At 46.4% G+C, this 19309-nt stretch overlaps 1 protein-coding gene across 1 annotated transcript; it reads right to left on the reverse strand.

Annotated features, from left to right (window-relative positions):
• Positions 1–980: 980 nt before the first annotated feature.
• On the reverse strand, positions 981–18741 carry LOC100923950 (very-long-chain 3-oxoacyl-CoA reductase-like). The gene is given in 9 exon segments (XM_031963211.1): positions 981–1283; positions 6596–6616; positions 6619–6745; positions 7001–7066; positions 17628–17709; positions 17846–17880; positions 18021–18065; positions 18565–18632; positions 18735–18741. Coding segments are annotated over 8 exon segments (513 nt in total). The 5' UTR covers positions 18619–18632; positions 18735–18741; the 3' UTR covers positions 981–1200.
• Positions 18742–19309: the final 568 nt, after the last annotated feature.

Below are 19309 nucleotides of genomic sequence, written 5' to 3' on the forward strand. Positions count from 1 at the left end.
CCCCTCCCAGCTTCCAGCCCGAGGTATTGGAAATAGTGAGGGGGAGGTGAAGGCTGTCTGGGGGAGATGAAGAGGAGAAGAGGCGGTGGGCAGTGGCAGGGGTGGAATACAGGAGGAGGGAGCTGTGATCTGCCCCGGGTGGGTGCAGGCGGGAGGGTTCTGCTTGTTCTAAGGGAGCCAGCCTTGAGACCTAAGGTTTGGGGCCCTGCCCCTCCCTGGGTGGGCTTGGTGAGCAACTCTGGGCAAATGTGTTCTCCTCTCCGATCGCCACTGGCAAAATGAGAGGGAGTCCAAAGTGGGGGCAAGGTCCCAGCTTGAACCCAAGACCCAGAATGTCAGAACTAGGGTTAGAGAACTATAAAGGGGCTGGTCCCAGGGGCTGGCAAGGAGATCATCACAATCTATCACCTCCCACCTCGTGCTTGTTGACCGGCTGGCAGTATATAATATATAGCACGTACAAGGAAGATTCTTGGGATGTGAGCTGGGAGGGAGCCGAGAATAGAGACTATGAGAGCTGGAAGGGACCTTAGACCCGAGGATGTTGGGAGGGACTTTGAATATGGCCCGCCACGGTCCTTAGAAATGGGGATGTCAGGGCTGGGAATCCCCACAATGGAAGTCAGTTGCCCAGGGTAACAGAGAAAAGGAGAGAAAGAGTTGACATCAAGCCTAGAACCAGAGCTCCCGAGGTTGGTAAATGGTATTGCCCTCGCCCAGCCCCGAATTTGTGAGGAGGGACAGGAGGTAGGAGACAAGAAGGCCCCCTGGGTTTCCCCTTCCCTCCTGCCCTCTCTGGCCCCTTCCACAGCAAGGACTCCGGCGGGGAAGAAAGGTTGGGCAGCTTCTGCTAGGCTCTGTGCAACAAACCTGGGAACAACGAGGGGTGGAGGTGACTTCAGACCCAGGATTCCCATTTGGACCACGGACCCGGATGAGACCCGGATGGGGATGAGTGGGCTTAGCCATCCAACGGTTGATAAGATGGAGAGAAAGTCATTTATTATGGCAAATTACAACAGTTGCTTCTTGAGCTGAGGCTGCTCTTAGAAGGGACTCTAGGAAGCAGAGCAAAGGGATGAGCCAATGAGAGGAGACCCCTCTGTTTGTCTCCTCTTCCCAGAAGCACTAGTCACATTTCCCTCCTCCAACAAAGGGCCTCCGATTCCACCTGACAGCTTCCCACAGCTTCAGCTTCTTCTAAATTGTTCGAAAGGTGAGAAGAATGCCATAATCTGGGAGGTGCACTTGATTTTGGACAACAGTGGACTCAACAGCAAGCTCTGAAAAAAAGAGGGAGCAGAGGGGTCAGGAGGCACCCCTGGCCTCAGGCCGGCTCCCAGACCTGGATCTGGCCTGGACTCAGGCCCCGGGCACGGGGGCCCACCACGCTTTCCCTCTTGGGACCTCCTCAGACAAGTCCCTGAGAAAGAGTTTCGCGGATAATTGCTGATTTAGGAGATCACGGATGAACATTAGCTATGAATTAAGTTTTATTTACTTTGGTAAGCATTTCCCAATTGTATTTTAATCTGGTTTGGGCAGCACTTTGGAATTTTTCAGGTCAGGAGTTTGTCAGTCTAGACTAAATGATCTCTAAGCCCCCTCCAGTTCTGACATTCCCTGTCTTAAGAGCTCTCCCAGCTCTGATATCCCACTTCTAAGGACTGTGGCATTCCATATTCAAAGTTCCAACGTCCCTTCTAATTCTATTAGTTTCTATTTGTTGGGTCCTCCCAGCTCTGACATCCCCTGTTCTAAGAGCCCTCCCAGCCCTGACATCCCCTGTTCTAAGAGCCCTCCCAGCCCTGACATCCCCTGTTCTAAGAGCTCTCCCAGCCCTGACATCCCCTGTCCTAAGAGCTCTCCCAACTCTGACATTTCATATACTAAGGCCCTTCCCAGCTCTGAAATCCCCACTTCTAAGACCTGTGGCATTCCATATCCAAAGTCCCAACTCTTACGTTCTCTGTTCTAAGGTTCCTTCTAGTTCTAATAGTTTCTATTCTTTGGGTCCTCCCAGCTCTGACATCTCCTATTCTAAGAGTCTTCCTGGCTCTGATATTCTAAGAATCTTCCATATGCATGCTATATAGTATACTGCTAGTCAGTCAATAAGTATTTATTAAGATCTTACTAACTGCCAGGTATTGTGGTCAAGTACTGGAAGTAGAAATACAAGTAGAACAAAGACGGTTCCTGCCCTCAAGAAGTTTCCATTCTAAAAGGGAAGAATATACCTATAAAGAAGTTCAAAGGGGGAAAGGGAAAAGATAGGGGAAGTTCTATGCAAATGGGTCTACAATGCAGCTGAAAAGAGGCCTGAAAACAACAGTTGTCTGGATTTTCTCCTCAAAATGGAAGTTCTAGAAAGAGCCGGTCAATCAGAGGATGAGGTCTTGGGGAGCAGAGAAAGCTGAGGATGAGGCAGCTGGTAATGTAGTGGATAGAGTGCTGAGCCTGGAGTCAGAAAGTCTCACTTCCCAGCCATGTGACCCACTCTCAATCGGCCTGAGTTTCAAAACCTAACTATAAAATGGGGATAACAATAATAGCACTTATTTCTCAAGGTTGTCATGAAAGTAAAATGAGATATCTGTAAAGGGCTTAGCACAGCGCCAGGTGTATAGTAGTTGCTATAGAAATGCTTCCTCCCCTTCCTCTCCCTTCTGATGTGAAAAGTAGTAAAGTATAATCACTCATTTGTTCTTGTTAAGTCGTTTTCAGTCACGTCCAACTCTTTGTGACCCCTTTGGGCTTCTCTTGGCAAACATACTTTGCTGTTTCCTTCTCCAGCTCATTTTGCAGATGAGGAAACTGAGGCAAACAGGGCTAAGTGACTTGCCCGGGGCCCCACAGCCAGTAAGGGACTGAGGCTGAATTTGCACTCAGAAGAGCGGACTTTTCTGACTCCCACCCACTGCAGCGCCACTTTGCTGCCCCTCGGATTTCTGGGCATGTGAGTTAGGGACTGTTACTTTGTGTCCTAATCTTCCTGCTGTTTCTAAAAGAACAACTGTATCGCATCTGGGAGGCGAGCTCTCGGATGCTCTAACATTGTATAAATTATGTCCCCACGGTTCGTAACATTTTGGCGTTAGCTGGAGCGCTCCTGAGCACAGACTATTCACTTCAAGGCTTGGCAGGCAGGAGGCATTGGACAACTAGAATCGCATCGGTGCTGGAGCACCCTGGGACTGGGCCGGCAGCCCTGGGAAGGGGAAGGAGTCAAGGCTTCCCCTCAATCATGGGGCAATGACCTCAGAGGTCATTTCAGACGGCCCAGATAGGAACAGAATCTTTACAAAACTCAAAGCGTCGCCTGGAAGATCTCGCTTCTCGAGGCAGAACCTTGACCTTTGGGACAGCTCTCATCAGGAAGCGCGCCTGGAGCTCAAGCCCAAATTGGTCATTCCGTAGCCTCCTTTTCCCCTTCCCCTTCCCATGCTTTCTTCCCAGTCCTGCCGTCTGAGCCCAACGAACATGACGAATCCCTCTCCTACAGCCTCCGCGTCCGCCTTGTGTCTTCCCAGATTAAAGACACCTGATCGTATAACGTGGCTACCAAGCCCCTCACCATCCTGGCTGCCCACTACTGGACCTTCGATGGTACATTGAGATCCTTCTTAAACCACGGTGCCCAGAACTAAATCCAGGTGAACCGATGAAATATAGAGGACTACAACTAGGAAGCTGTGCCCCATTTTACACTTTTTTGGGTACCCCATCGTATGGCTGACTCATGTGGAGTTTGTGTCCACTAATACCCTCAGCTCTTTTTCTGACACACCGCTGCCTCACTGTGAATTTTCCAACCTGTGCCCTTTTGTGGGACCTCAGCTTCCTGTTCTGTAAAATGAGGCAACTGGTCTCAAAGTGGTCATGCGAATCCTTGCCAGCAAGGATCAAAAGGATCCTTGCTAAAGGAGCTTCCTAAAAGGATCAAAAAGTCATTTTCTTTTTTTTTTTTTTCTTTTTTTATAAAGCTTTTTTTTTTTCAAAACATATGCACGGATAATTTGACATTAACCCTTGCATAGCCTTGTGTTGTAGATTTTCTCTTCCCTCCATCCCCTCCCCTAGATGACAAGCAATCCAATATATATTAAACGTTAAAATATATATCAAATCCAATATGTATAAACATAAAAACATTCATTTTCTTTTAAAGAAACAGAAACAAAAAACTTGGTGAGCTTTCTAAAATGGCTCACTAGAGCATTATGTACTGCTGTGGATACAGCACAGAACATGGAATAAGGAGAACCCGATTTCAAATCTGGTCTCAGACCTTTACTGGTTCTATGACCCTGGGCAAGTCACTTAACCCTGATTGACTAAAAAAAAAAAAAAAAGACATCCATACCATTTCTCCCGAGCCCATTTGTCTAACATCCTAATTTATAAGAACTTGGCTTTCTAAGACTCAGTCTTGTCTGTTGTCTTTTGCTTCCATGGGTCCTTTCTAAGCTTTTAAAAAAGTAAATTAAATCTATTTATTCCCTCTCCTTCCCACTCCTCTCCCCCTCTTGAGAAAGAGAGAGAAAAGGCTCTGGGAGAAGTGTGAGCAAATTCCCCCACTGGCCACATCCTAAACCTTCTGTGTGGATCTGCACGCCAAGTCCATCCCCTTTCAGTGGATCGTCTGCGCTTCTCTAATTTGCCGATTCGACTCTCCTCTGGATTTAGAGAATCACAGCCCCAGCATCGTTACAATTTTGTGTTGAACAAGAGTCAATAGGTTCCGATAAATCCTTGACGGGTTCTCCTCAGAGGGAGTGCAGAAGCTTGCACACACACACACACACACATTTTGTGCCATTCATACCGGTGTTTCTTTTGGGGATCTCATCAGGTAGTTCTACAGAACAGCTTGCCAAATAACTAAATCCTAGTGCCCCCAATTCTGAAGGACTGAGTTCTTGAGAGCCGACGGAGCCTTTATGTTCTAGATATCTGAACTCTCGATTATCGATTACAGTTACTTATAGTGAGTTCTAGCTAACTGCATCCTACATCATTGGAGTTCGTAGAGCTGGCTGTGTTCCTGATAATCAAGTTTCGAGCATTCTGGGCTTTAAAACTGAGGCCCCCCCCCAAAACTAAGCTCTTGGAGATTGGAGCATTGGACAAAAGGCTCTGGGTAAGTGAGTCCCCACTGTTTTGCCTAATAACAACTGGCACCCGAGAAAGGGTTCTAATGTGCCTACTGTAAGTCTGGTGGGGAGGGGTCACTTCTTTCAGTGACCCCTGAAGTCTGAAGTCTCCGTGTCAGATGGGGGTGGGGGTTTGCTCTGATGACTTTCTCAGAACATCTGAGCACCCCAGAAACAATGTGGTGGAAGAGCTAAGAGGCCAAGGGGCCAGCATGGATACTGACGGGATGTGGGGCCCACTCGGTGACCCGGGCAATGCAACAACCCTAGATTTGTTTGGGGAGAAGAGAGCCCTCACCGGAAGTTCCCTACCCGCTAAGAAATCCAGATCCAGGAGCCCATCCTCCCCAAAAGGAGGACTCAGAGTTATAAGTGACTACAGAGATCACCTGGCAAAAGCCACCCTCATTTCACAAGTTAAAAAACAATTCTGGGGGTAGCTAGGTGGCGCAGTGGATAGAGCACCAGCCCTGAAATCAGGAGGACCTGAGTTAAAATCTGGTCCTAGACTCAACACTTCCCAGCTGTGTGACCCTAGGCAAGTCCCTTAACTGATCCAACTGCCTCAAGGGGGAAAAAAAAAAAAACAATTCTGGAGTCTTAGGTCTCAGAATCACCACTTTAGAGCCCATGAGTCATCCCCTTCATTTTACAAATGAGGAACCTGAGTCTCAGAGATATTCAGCACCTTGCTCAAGATCTCACACCCGGGACTGGGATTTCCTAATCCAGTGTTCTTTCCATAGTACCAGACACACCTCGGACAAAATGGCTGATGATGGGCCCAGTGAATGGAGAGGCAAGGGTTTAATCAACCCCAGGTCTTTTGAATCCCACTCCAATGTTCTTTCATGATCCCGCACCTGGGGCAGGCCCCTGACTTCATTCATGCCCCCCAATCTTCCCTGGAGCCCATTGCTTTTGCTCAAAAATATTCTCCCTCCCCCTCCCTCAGGCCCAACTTCTATCCAGGTGTGTGGAAACAGGTGACAGTGGCTAGAGTTCTGGGCCTGGAGTCTGAGTTTAAATCAAGTCCCTGAATGTCTTTCTGCCTCAGTTTCCTCAACTGTAAAATAATGGCACCTACCTTCTCAGGGATTGTTAGGAGGATTAAATGAGATCTTTGTAAAGGATTTATTAGCCACATCTGGCAGGTAAGAAGGGCTTAATGAATGTTTCCTTCCTCCCTCCCTTCCTTCCTTCCTTCCTTCCTTCCTTCCTTCCTTCCTTCCTTCCTTCTTCCCTTCTTCCCTTCCTTCCTTCCTTCCTTCCATCCTTCCTTCCATCCTTCCTTCCTTCCTTCCATCCTTCCTTCCATCCTTCCTTCTTTCCTTCCTTCCATCCTTCCATCCTTCCTTCCCTTCCCCAACCCCTCCAGCTAGGAGTCAGTCTGGACATGTCCCCCTTCATTCAACATGTTGGGTGCCCCAGTCACTCACTTGGACACAGTGTAGGAAACACCCAGTGGTGAAGTTAGAGACTCCCACGGTGTCCAAGGCTTCTCTGACAAAGTCATCTGAAGACTTCACCAAGAATTTGATGGGGGGCATCTGGCTCATGTTGCTGGAAACGATCAGAGGGGTGACGGTCTGCAGGAAGAAAGCGATGATTGCACAGAAGGGTCAGAACTCGCTCTCGCCACCTCCCCAAGGCTCCCCCCTTTACCTGCTTGGCCATCTTTGCCCCCACCCTCCCGGTCCCTGACCCAGCCTCTCACTGACCCCATTGGCCTTGGCCCCTGTGGCCCCATCCCAAGCCCTTCCCCATCTCAGAGACCTTCCCGTCATCCATCCCTTCCCGCCCTAACCATCACAAAAGCCCTCCCGCTCACCCCCACACCGTACCTGCACAATGACTCCGGAGGACTGGTATTCCACGGCTATAGCCTGAGAGAAGCTATTCATGAAGGCCTAGGAGGGAGAGGGAGGCGTTTTAGCATCAGAAGGGACCCAGAATGCAGCTCTCTCACTGAGCCGTAGCCCTCTATCTTTTGCCGGAAGAGCTCCAAGGACGGGGAGCTCACTCCCTCCCTAGGCAGCCCGCTCCACTCTGGGCAGCTCTCCTTAACAGGGCTCTACATAACATCCTTCCAAATCCTGGGGGCGAGTTCCCATCAGAAGCCTCTTCTTTTCTGGGATAAATCTGATGGTTCTAGTAACCAATCGAACAGCCAGGAAGCATTTTATCGCCTGCCATATGCAGGAGATCCTCTGGACACTGGAGAGAAAATAAAATTAAATTTAAAAAAGCAACCCCTGCCCTCAGAGGGACGTCCACGCCATCCCGAGAAACATACATAGGCAGCTAGGAGCACGATGGCCAGTGCTGGATCTGGCTTCAAGAAGATCCGAGTGCAAATTCTGCTTTACACATGCCCTAGCTGTGTGACCCTAAACAAGTCACTGAACCTCCGTCTCTGCCTCAAGCTCCACATCTGTAAAATGGACATCATGATAGCAGCTCCTCCCAAGGTGGTTTATGAGGGTCGAATGGGATCCTTGTAAAGCACACTGCAAACCTTGGAGTGTTCTGTACGTGCTAGTTACTATTATTTATCGAAGAGCACAAAACTGATAAGGGAAACCCTAGCGCGTGGGACAGGGTGAAAGATCGGGAAGGCCCTGATGTAGACAGTGGTATCTGGAGGAAGCTGGACATTCTTAGAAGTGGGATGAGTAGGGAGAGGGAGTGGGGGAGTGGGGCGTACGATGTTCTATACGGGATGCAGCAAGAAAGCCGATCGGGCTCTAGCACGCATCGTACAGATGGGAAAATACAGCATGCGGTGGGAAGAAGGCTGGCTCCGGGCTGCTCTCAAATTTTATTTCTGAGATTTACCACTTGTGTGACCATGGATAAGTCACTTAAGCTCCCCAAGCCTCAGTTTCCTCATCTGTAAAATAAGGGGATGGCCTCTAGGGGCTCTTCTAGTTCTCCATTTGTGATCCTACTATGCTTGTGTGCAATAATGCTGGGGAAGGAAGGTGCAGGCTAAAGGAGGGGAGTTTGTATTGAGCCAGATTCAAGGTCTTCCTGGCCCCCATCGGCACTCTCTCCGGCTCGTGGATGTTCCAGCCACACTGTAGTAAGACTGGCCTCTCCTTGGGGTTCACTCATTTAAGTCACATCGAATTCTTCCTCCTTGGGCACAAAGAATCGGACATGACTGAACAACAAAACTTGGTCACAAAATGACAAAGATACTTGGACATTTCCTTCTTCGGCTCATTTTACAGATGAGGAAACTGAGGCAAACAGGGTGAAGTGACCTGGTCAGGGTCACACAGCTGGTGTCCGAGGCCAGATTTGAACTCATGAAGAGTCTTCCTGACTCTACACGCTATAGCGCCACCTAGCCGCCCTGCGGTTCCCAAAACAATAGAGGAATTTTTCCACTGACCCTGACAATTTCCTGTGTCATTCAAAGTCTGGTCAGATTTCTCCCTTCCAGGAAGCCCTTCCTGACCACCCTGACCCCCAGGGCTCGCTGCCCTCTCTGAGCTCTTCCACAGTGTTTCTGGATCCACAGCCCCTCCTCCACCCTGACTTCTAGAAGCCTTCCCTGCCCAGAGCTTCCCCTCAGCTCTGACTCCGACTCCCCTTAAGAGGCATTAAGAACCTCAGAGACAGCACGACTCTTCTTCGGACAGAGAAAAACCAACCGACTCACAAGCATTTATTAAGTGCCTACATGCTGTGTCCCATACATTTATTAAGTGCTGACTGTCTTCCTCAGACTCTGCTATGAGATTTGGAGAAACAAAATGGAAAGTGTGCTGGATTTAGAGGCAGAGGAATTGCGTTCACATCTCAGGACGGCCATTTAACAGCCGACTGAGTGTGGGCAAATCATTTCTCTGGGACTCAGTTTCTTCTGGAAAAGATGGACTTCTAAAACACTTTGCTGCGGTGAATTTTGGGTTCCCCTTCCCTGTGGAAGACATAGGTGTGAAGGATGCAAAGTCCCAAAGAGCCTTTATCTGGGGCCACTAGGGGGCACCATAATGCACAGAGCACCAGACCTGGAGTGGCGAAAATTTATCTTCCTGAGTTCAGATGTACTAGCTGTGTAACCCTAAGCAAGTTGCTTCATTCTGTTTGCCTCAGTTTTCCCATCTGTAAAATGAGCTGGAGAAGGAAATGGTAAACACTCCATTATCACTATTGCTCACATAGGCACCAGGGGTTTACATTCTATCTGGAGAGAAAATCTCTCCCTAAATGTTTATTGTTGACTCATTTTTCAGTCCTGTCAGATTCTTAGTGATCTCATTTAGGAATGTTTCTTTCTTTCTTTCTTTCCTTCTCTCTCTCTCTCCCTTCCTTTCTTTCCTTTCTTTCTTTCTTTCTTTCTTTCTCTCTCTCTCTCCCTTCCTTCCTTTCTTCCTTTCTTTCTCTCTTTCTCTTTCTTTCTTTCCTTCTCTCTCTCTCTCCCTTCCTTTCTTTCCTTTCTTTCTTTCTTTCTTTCTCTCTCTCTCTCCCTTCCTTCCTTTCTTCCTTTCTTTCTCTCTTTCTCTTTCTTTCTTTCTTTCTCTCTGTCTCTCCCTTTCTTTCTTTCTTTCCTTCCTTCCTTCCTTCTCTCTCTTTCCCTTTTCCTTCTCTCTCTTTCCCTTTTCCTTCCTTCTCTCTCTTTCCCTTTTCCTTCTCTCTCTTTCCCTTTTCCTTCCTTTCTTCCTTCCTTTCTTTCTTGCAAAGAGACCAGAGCAATCTGCCATGCCTTCTCCAGCCCATTTTACATAGGTGATATGCTCAAGGTCACACTGTAAATATCTGAACTCAGATTTATACTCAAAAAAAATGACTTTTCCCTTATCTAGACCTAGCGCTCTATACACTATGGCGCCACCTAGTGCCCATATTCCTAAATAAGCTTCATCAAAATCGACACAAGGCAAAGATTGGGCTTTTTTGGTGTGGGGACCCTAGCATCTGGGGACTGCGAAGATGCTCTCCTACTTTTGTAAACAGGTCTCCTATGGTACATCCTGGAAGGTCTGTCACATTCCCGGATGTTTTCCAGACTGCCGGTTTTCTTCCCAAAGCATAGGGAACATTCAACAAGGTTTTGCAAAGGTGAATGTTGAGAAAACTATCTTTGCACGTATTTGGAAAAATAAAATGCCATTAATTGTTTTTAAAAGGAGAGTGTTCAGAAGAGACTGCAAGAGTCTTGACGTGGTCCTGCCAGAGAAGAATAATGCTACTGAGCAACAGTTTGTTCCGAGAACGTGTCACGGCCTTCTTCCCGGAACCCGAGACCTAACTTGCTTTTTGGCTGCCAGGTCACAATAATACAGACACTGCACTTGCAATCACTGAAACCTCCAGAACTTTTTCAGATAAGCTACTGTCGACCCAACCAACCGTATTCTGCACCTAACAAAAGGCGACATCCATCTCCACGCAGTTTCAGCTTATTAGACCTCCCCTCTGCCTCCGCCCAGGCTCCGGCCTGCCAAAACTCCTTTGGATCGGGCTCTGCCAGCTACTATTATTATGGGGGGAGGCGTTTGCTTGGAGAGGACACCAGACCCGGAAGCAGGAGGACCTGTCTTCAAATACAGCCTCCCAGACTTCCCGGCTCACACATTGCCTCTGTCTGCCTCAGTCAAGCTCTTCTGACTCACTATGTTCTAGGCTCTTCATTAAGTGCTTTACAATTATCATCTTATTTGATCCTCACAATAACCTTTGGAGGGAGCACTCTTATTATCCCCATTTTCCAGATGAGGATATTGAGGCAAACAGTGAGGCTCTGGGCTCCAGTGCTTTGTGCACTGGGATGCCCCCTAGTGGTCTCAATCAAGCTGCCATCTGGTTCCCATGGGTCTCTTTCCCACTATATATATAGCCACTCTTGGATCTGCTGAATCCCTTGGATCAGAGCCGGCCCTGTGGACCCGCCCAATAGGAGCTCAGTTGATTTTGGTCAGACCCGTCCTTGTCACAGCCCTGCTGGTGCTCCGGGAACACTCCTCCCTTCCGCTGCATCTTTACCTTCTCTTCAATCACTTATTCGGAATTCCCTGCAGCTCAGAGCCCTGGGAAAAGCACAACAACGCACTTGGATTTTCTCCCCTGCCAGGACCTGTTTCCCTTCCCTGGGTGACAGTGAGGAGGCTTCTAGGCTTCTGGAGCCTCCGGCTCAAGACCGTGCTAGAGTGGGGGTCTCTGGGGTCTGGCCAGGGCTCAGAAAGGAGAACGGCAGAGCCGGGAAGGGCCTTCGGACTGGGAGTGACAGAGACTGGGGGGACTTTGAAGCAGAGGATGGAGGAACTGCAGGGACTAGGAAGGAGGATGTCAGCCACAGAGGACCCCACACGTAGCGTGTCAGACCTAGGAGGGACCAGCTGAACTCTCCCCACATCTCCTGCCCAACAATTTCCCAAGAACGCCTCAACTCAAATTTTGGAGCAGCGAGCCAACAAGAGGTCACGGGGAGACATTTTCCCTATGACAACTTAGGGGTCATCAGGAAGGGTCTGAAACCTCAGGGTGGATGGCAGGGACTCCAGTGGGGGGCCCAGGAGGCAGCTGACAGCAGCACCAGTTGCAGGGGTTCAGACAACTGGTCAGAAACAACTGACAGGGGACTTCTTCCTGGCACTGGGCAATTGTCATGGTTCTGGGGAGCAGTTCCAGCAATCAGGCACAAGGAAGCAGGGATCTCAGCATGGAGGCAAAGGGAAAGGCAGTACTCGTGCCCACAGGGCAGCAGGGGACCTGGGCATGGTTCCAGAGGAACACTAGCCTTGGTGACTGTAAGAGAGCAGGAACCCTTCCCGTTCCAAGGCCAGAGGGCAGATCCGGATAGCAGTAAGCACACCTCTCCCCAGATCACACCACCTTGGAAACACCCACAATTTACAGACTCCCAGAACCAGCTCTGAAAACAGAGCACTGAAAAAGCTCGGGACAGCTCCCCACTCCTAGGAAAGCAGAGCTCCACTTTAAAGTTCAAAGTCAAGAAATAGGCTGGAAAAATTTCACACAACACCCAAAACAACCCCCCCACCCCCCAAAAAACAAACAAACCCTTATCCACAAAAAGCTGCCACACTGTCAGGGAAGATCAAGACATAAACTTAGAAGCCAACAATGTGAAACAGCCACAAAAAGAAGCTTAAAAGAAAAATGCTAATTGGATCCAAGTCCAACAATCAGGCAGGTAGTACAGAGAGCCCTGGACCTGGAGTCAGGAATATCCATCTCCCCGAGTTTAACTCTGATCTCAGATATGTACTACTTAGGTGACTCTCCCTGTTTTCCTCAGTTTTTCAACTGCAAAATGAGCTGGAGAAAGAAATGACAAACCTTTCCGGTGTCATAAAGCCACTTCTGTGACTTCAGACACTTCTCCCTATTTTCCCCGGTTTTCCAATTGCAAAATGAGCCGGAGAAAGAAATGGCAAATGTTTCCGGTATCATAAAATCACTTCTGTGACTTTAGACACTTCTCCCTGTTTTCCCCGGTTTTCCAATTGCAAAATGAGCTGGAGAAAGAAATGGCAAACCATTCCGGTATCTCCGTCAGAAAAATGCCAAATGAGGTCATAAAGAGTTGGACATAACTGAATACATACACTCCAACAAGACTTCCCAAAAGATTGAAGGAAAGAGATATAAATAGTAAAGGAAATATTGGAAAAAGAAATGTAAATGTTGAAAGAAAATTATGAAAAAAGAGTTAACAGCTTGGGGAAGAGGCACAAAAAATACTGAAGAAAATAACATCTTAAAAAACAGAACTGGCCAAATGGAAAAGGAGGCACAAAAGCTCACTGAATAAAGGAATTCCTTAAAATTCGAATTGGACAAGTGAAAGCTAATGACTCCATGAGACTTCAAGAAGGAATTAAATAAAGTCAAAAGAATGAAAAGATAGAAAAAAAGTGATAAATTTCTCATTAAAAAAACAAACAAACAAACAAACAAGTGATCTGGGAAATTAAGCCAAGAAGAGATAACTTAAGAATTATGGGACTAGATGATAGGAAAAGATAATGATAAATGTTGGAGAGGATGTGGGGAAACTGGACACCAATGCACTGTTGGAGTTGTGAGAAGATCCAACCATTCTGGAGAGCAATTGGGAACCATGTCCAAAGGGCTGTCAAACTGTGCCTCCCCTTTGACCCAGCAGTGTCATTACTGGGTCTGTAACTCAAAGAGATCATAAAGGGGGGGGGGAAAGGACCCACATGTGCAAACATGCTTGCAGCAGCTCTTTTTGTGGTGGCAAAAAATTGGAAAAGGAGTGGCTGCCCGTCAATGGGGAATGGCTGAACAAGCTGTGGTACATGAAGGTAGTGGAATATTATTGCTCTATAAAAAGTGATGAACAAGCTGATTTTAGAAAGGCCTGGAAAGATTTACATGAACTGATATTGAGTGAAACAAGCAGAAGCAGAAATACATCGTACACAATAACAGTAAGATTGTGTGATGATCAACTATGAAAGACTTGGTTCTCCTCAGTGGTTCAGTGAGCCAAAGCAATCCCAACAGACTTTATAGAAAACACCATCTGCATCCAGAAAAAGAGCTAGGGAGTCAATGTAAATCAGCACATGCTATGTTCACTTCTTTTTTCTGTTTTTTTTTTTTTTAATATCTCTCACATCGCTTTTCTCTTTTTCTCTGATTTTTCTCTCCCAACATGATTCATAAAGCAATGTGTATTAAAAATAAATAAATATACTTTAAAAAAAGAATTATTGGACTACCTTAATGCCAAGATCAGAAAAGAGTCTAGACATCATATCTCAATGAATTATAAAGGAAGACTGCTTCAATATCTCAGTTGCAGAAGGTAACGTAGAAATTAAAACAATCCACCGATCAATTCCTGAAAGAGATCCCAAGATGAAAACTTTCAGGAAAATTGTGGCCAAATTCCAGAGCTCCCAGGTCAAAAATGAAAATATTATAAGTAGGAATATAAAGGGAAAAAATTCAAATAAAGTAGAACTATAGTCAGAATTACACAAGATTTAGAGTTTCCATATTAAAGGAGTGAAAGGCTTGGAAATATCTTACACTGAGAGTGGATCACAACATAGCATTTTCAATCTTTTTGTTGTTTGCTTGCATTTGCATTTTTTTCTAATTTTTTTCCTTTTGGAGCTGATTTTTCTTGTGCAGCAAGATAATTGTAGAAATATGTATACATATATTGGATTTAACATATATTTTAACATGTGTAACATATATTGGATTATCTGCCATCTAGGGAAGGGGATGGGGGGAGGGAGGGGAAAATTTGGAACACAAGGTTTTGTAAGGTTCAGCGTTGAAAAATTATCCATGCATATATTTTGAAAAGAAAAAGCTTTAATAAAAAAAAAAGAAAAAGAAAAAAGAAATATCATGTTCCAGAGGGCAAAAGATCGAGGATTATAATCAAAAATCACACACTCAGTAATACTGAGCATAATCCTTCAGTGGAAAATGGATATTTAATGAAATAGAAGACTTCCCAGCATTCCTGACTAGAACTGAAGAGAAAATTTAACCTTCAAACAGAAGACTCAAGAGAAGTGCAAAAAGGTAAACATGAACTAGTAATCAGAAGAGACTCAATAAAGTAAAACTGTTTATTTTTCTACATGGGAAAAGGATTATGTAATGCCTAAGAACTTTATCATTATTAGGCAGAAAAAAGGTGCAGAGGTTAAAAAAAAAAAAAAAAAAGAGGGATGTAATGGAGGAAGAAGAATAGAGAGGCAGAATGGGGGAAATTTTCTCATATAAAAAGGCTTTCAAGGAAGAGCTTTTATAGGGGAGAAAGAGAGAGACAGAGAGAAACAAAGAGACAGAGACACACAGAGAGAATGAGAATCAGAGAAACCTCTTTTTACTCAGAAAACTCCAACTCTTTATGACCCCTTTGGGTTTTCTTTGCAAAGATATAGAGTAGTTTGCCAGTTCCTTCTCTGACTCATTTTACAGATGAGAAACTGAGGCAAACAGGGTTAAATGACTTGGCCAGAGTCACATAGCTCATAAATGTCTGAGGCCAGAACTCACGAAGAGAAGTAATCCTGACTCCAGGTGTGGCGCACTACCCACTGTACCACCCAGTGGCCCAATCAGGAAAATTACATTTTGTTGAAAGATACCATAGACAATGAAATAATGTCAAAAATTTTAAAGCAAGCTTCTGTATTAAAGCCCTCACTTCTCAAATATATCCTAAGTATAGAACTGAGTCAATTGTATAAAAATAAGAGCCATTTCCAGATTGATAGTCAAAAAAATAAAATCCAAAATAAAATAAAATAAAATCCAGATTGATCGTCAAGAGATATGAACACAGCTCTCAGAAGAAAAAAACCAAAGCTATATATAGTCATAAGGAAAAAAAAGTCTTGAAAGAAAAAAGTTATTAAAAATTTTTTTTACTATAGTCACAGTCAAATAAAAAACTACAGGAAAAAGGCAAATTAAAACAATTTTGATGTATGACCTCATACCTAAAAGAAATAGCAAATGCTGGAAGATATGAGGGAAAATATGGACATTCATGAATTGCTAGTGGAGAAATGAAGCGGTCCAACCATTTTTTTTCCTTGCTGAGGCAATTAGGGTTAAGTGACTTGCCCAGGGTCACATAGCCAGGAAGTGTTAAGTGTCTGAGGTCAGATTTGAACTCAGGTCCTCCTGACTTCAGTCAGGGTTGGTGCTCTATCTACTGCCCCACCTAGCTGCCAATGGTCCAACAATCTGGAACTATGCCCCAGATACTGCCTTTGAGCCAGCAGTATCACTACTAGGTCGGTATCCCAGAGACATCAAAGGAACAAAAGGACCTATAGGTACAAAAATATTTATAGCAGCTCCTTTTGTGCTGGTAAAAACAAACTGGAAATTGAAGGGAAGTCCATCAATCGATAAATGGCTAAACAAGTTGTGGCATATAATCATATATATTACATATCATGTATCATATATTATAAATATATCATATATATAATCATATAACGGCTAACCACTGTGCCCTAAGATGTATTTAGAAAGATGTTCCAGAAAAACATTAAAAGACCCACATGAACTGACGCAAACTGAAGTAAGGAAAAACTAGGAGATCGTTGTGCAGTGACAGAAGTATTGGAATGATGATCGGCTGGGAAGGACTTGGCTACTTGGATCAATTCGATGATCCAAGATGATTCCAGAGGACTCAGGATGAAAAAAGTGCTGCCCCTTCCTTTAACCAGCCTTCTTTCCGACCCCAGTACCACTCTCCAGCCATTCTCCTCTCATTGGAGCTTTCGGATTATCTGTGTTCCTGACCTTTCCCCTCTGCTAGTATCCAGTCTTGGTCTTGGGGGGGGATCCATATTCCCGGCATTGGTCCAAGGTCTCATGACCCCCTGTTTAGTCCACCAGAATAGCCTCCTTACAGGTCCTCCCAAGTCCTTTCTTTCTCTCTGTCCTTCAAACCTCAGTGAGGATCATTTTGATTATAGGTAGACGGGTCTACATCAATCCTCTGCTCAAAAAACTTCTTAATAGCTTCTTCTTATCTAGCAAGTAAACTGTAAAGCGCCCTCTGTGCCCAAGCAGAATGAATGGCTCCTCTACGCATCACATTTTCACATGCTGGAAGACACTTAGTGTGTCCCACTCCCCACTCTAGGAAGCACCCAGTTCCTTCACCTAATTCACACACTTCTGGAATATCTCGCTCCCCTCTGTTCCTGCCTTAACCTCCTGGACTTCAAAGTCTTGTCTCTTCTTGCTGCCAGCCCCTGGGGGCTCCTCACCCTGGAGCATCCTTCCCACCATCTGGCCCGCTGGCCAGGGAGTATTCCCCTGCAAGAGTGGTCACCCTTCTCTCACTGGCTACTTCTAGCTGGAGCCTCCATTTCGTGGAGGTCCCTGGACTGGACGGCCTTTATGCCCCTCCTGGCCTTGATCAGGTCTTTCTTGATTTCAAAATGACCATTCTCCCCCAGCCCCAAACCTAGCTCAAGACTGATTGTTTTACTTCTACTCCTATCCCCAGAGCTGAGCACGGAGCCCAGCGAGACATTAATAATTTCTAATAAACGCCGGTGTCCTTCCTCATGTGGCCAGCGTTATCAGGGTTGAAAGAGAAATGATCTCAGCTTCCACTGCCATCTCCCAGAGGCTCCTGGGGCCCTGCTCGGCGGGATCGTTTGATGGAGCCTCCCGGTAAGAGATTACTGAACTTACAGGGACAGTGAGTGAATGGGGTAAAGGTCACAGCTCTCAGAAAGGAATCATGGGGATCATTAGTCCTCTCTCATTTTATAACCAGTAGAAGGATAAGGGAGAGAGCTGCATGCTCAAGGACTTTGCAGGAACTGGAGGCAGAGTGGGCCCTGTCATGTCTCTGGGCTCCATATCTGACCCCATTCAGGCCATCTCAATGCCTGACCCTCTTTCTTGTTCCCGGTTCCTTACAAGTGCACCAGGTCTGGTTCAAATGGGGGACCCATTTACCTTGGTGGCCGAGTATAAAGCAAAGAATGGAACAGGTTGTTTGCCCGCCTCGGAGGATATGTTAATGATCACTCCCCGGCCCCTGCGGAGTTAGAGAAGAGGACTGTGGGTGATTCAAGGGCAAAGGAATGGGAGGGAGTGGAGACTTGGATCCTCCCTTTGTATAGATGGGAAGGTGGGACCTAGAGCCGGGGAGAAGGGGATGGCTGAGCCCCTACCTGGCGGCCATCTGTGGCAGGATGATCCGGGTCATCTGGGAAGGAAGAGAGGAATCGAGCCACCCTTAGTCCATTCCCAGAAAGCATGTGTCCCCGAAACCCTCCTCATCCTTCCTCCCCCCACTCCCATCCCCTGCTAAAGATGCTCCCTGTCTCTTTTCTGCCCCAGTCTCACCTGGACCATTGACAGCATGTTGCAGTTCATCAAGTCTGAGAATGTCTGGGAAGACAGAAGGCAACTTATTTTCCACAGGCCTCAGTGGCTCTCACTTCCCCCGGGGAGCAGCCTGGCTATGGATTCATGCTTGGATTTTGGCCAGATGTAAAGTTCTTTCTCATCTTTCAAGGCTCCCTCTCCCCCGTCCCTCCCCCCCAATCTCCTTTATGAAATTTTCTCCAAGCACTCAAATAATCCCCTCCCCCTAATCTTGGCCCAAGGCCCAAGGAAAACAAACCCACATTTTAAAAGTAACTGATAGTAAACTGAACCCAATCCCTCAGGATTTGGAAGGCCTCGTTTTTGCCACATTGGTTATCGTCCTGGCCACAGAAGCAAAAGCAGATCAGTGTCCACCCTGATTGGTTTTGGTAGAAGGGTTGGAAGAGTGGATGATGGGAAATGGGCAAGATAAAGATAAAGATAGCAAGATAAAGAAGGCAAGAATAAGGGAAAAGAAGAGAAATGGAAAGAGGGAGTGAAGAAGGAGGGCTTCCTCTACCTTGCCTGCGTTCTCCACATTCAGTACCTTCTGGAGGACGTGTTGGGTAAGCATACCAACATTGTTAACTGAAAAAAAAAAACAAAAAACAAAAACAGGATGGTATCAGAGCTAGGGGATGGGGAGCGATTCCAGGTCCCCCTGAGAAGGGGAGAGGGAGTGGGAGGTACCTAGAATGCCGATCATCTAAAACCCTCAGTGCTCTCAATGGCACCTCATAAGTCTCCAAGCCTCTAAGTAGTCTAAGATGTCTGTTCCTTACCATGATCTCTTGAGGCACTCGAAATTCAGAAGGGAAGCTTCATCCCCTCTATGTTATCGCATGAGGAGGAGAGGTTGGAACCCTATGAAAATCCTTAGGAAAATCTGCCTCAATAAAGGGACTATCCCAAGTCCTTTTCCCTTGACGTTTAAGTTTTGATGATTTGGCGGGGGGAATGAGACTAGCTGAAAATCATAAGGAAAATCTTAGCTCTGCCTCCAGCGAAGGAGGACATCCCAGGACAAACAACTTCATCGGGTTATCTGGGTGGGGTTGGCTCGGTCTTGAAACACAGTTAATTCAAATTCCAACTGGAAGCTGAAATCCAGCAAGGCTAGCCTGGGACTCACCCACGAGCTTTTATCAGCCCAAAGAAACTCTTAGAAAGAATGACTAAGGCCCGCTCTTGTTTGGAGCTGGCCTGGCACTAGGAGCTACTGCAGACCTCTTTCTGTTTTCTCTACCCTTGTGAACATTTAACCT

The sequence above is a fragment of the Sarcophilus harrisii genome, chromosome 3, assembly GCF_902635505.1.
Source record: "Sarcophilus harrisii chromosome 3, mSarHar1.11, whole genome shotgun sequence".
NCBI lineage: Eukaryota > Metazoa > Chordata > Mammalia > Dasyuromorphia > Dasyuridae > Sarcophilus > Sarcophilus harrisii.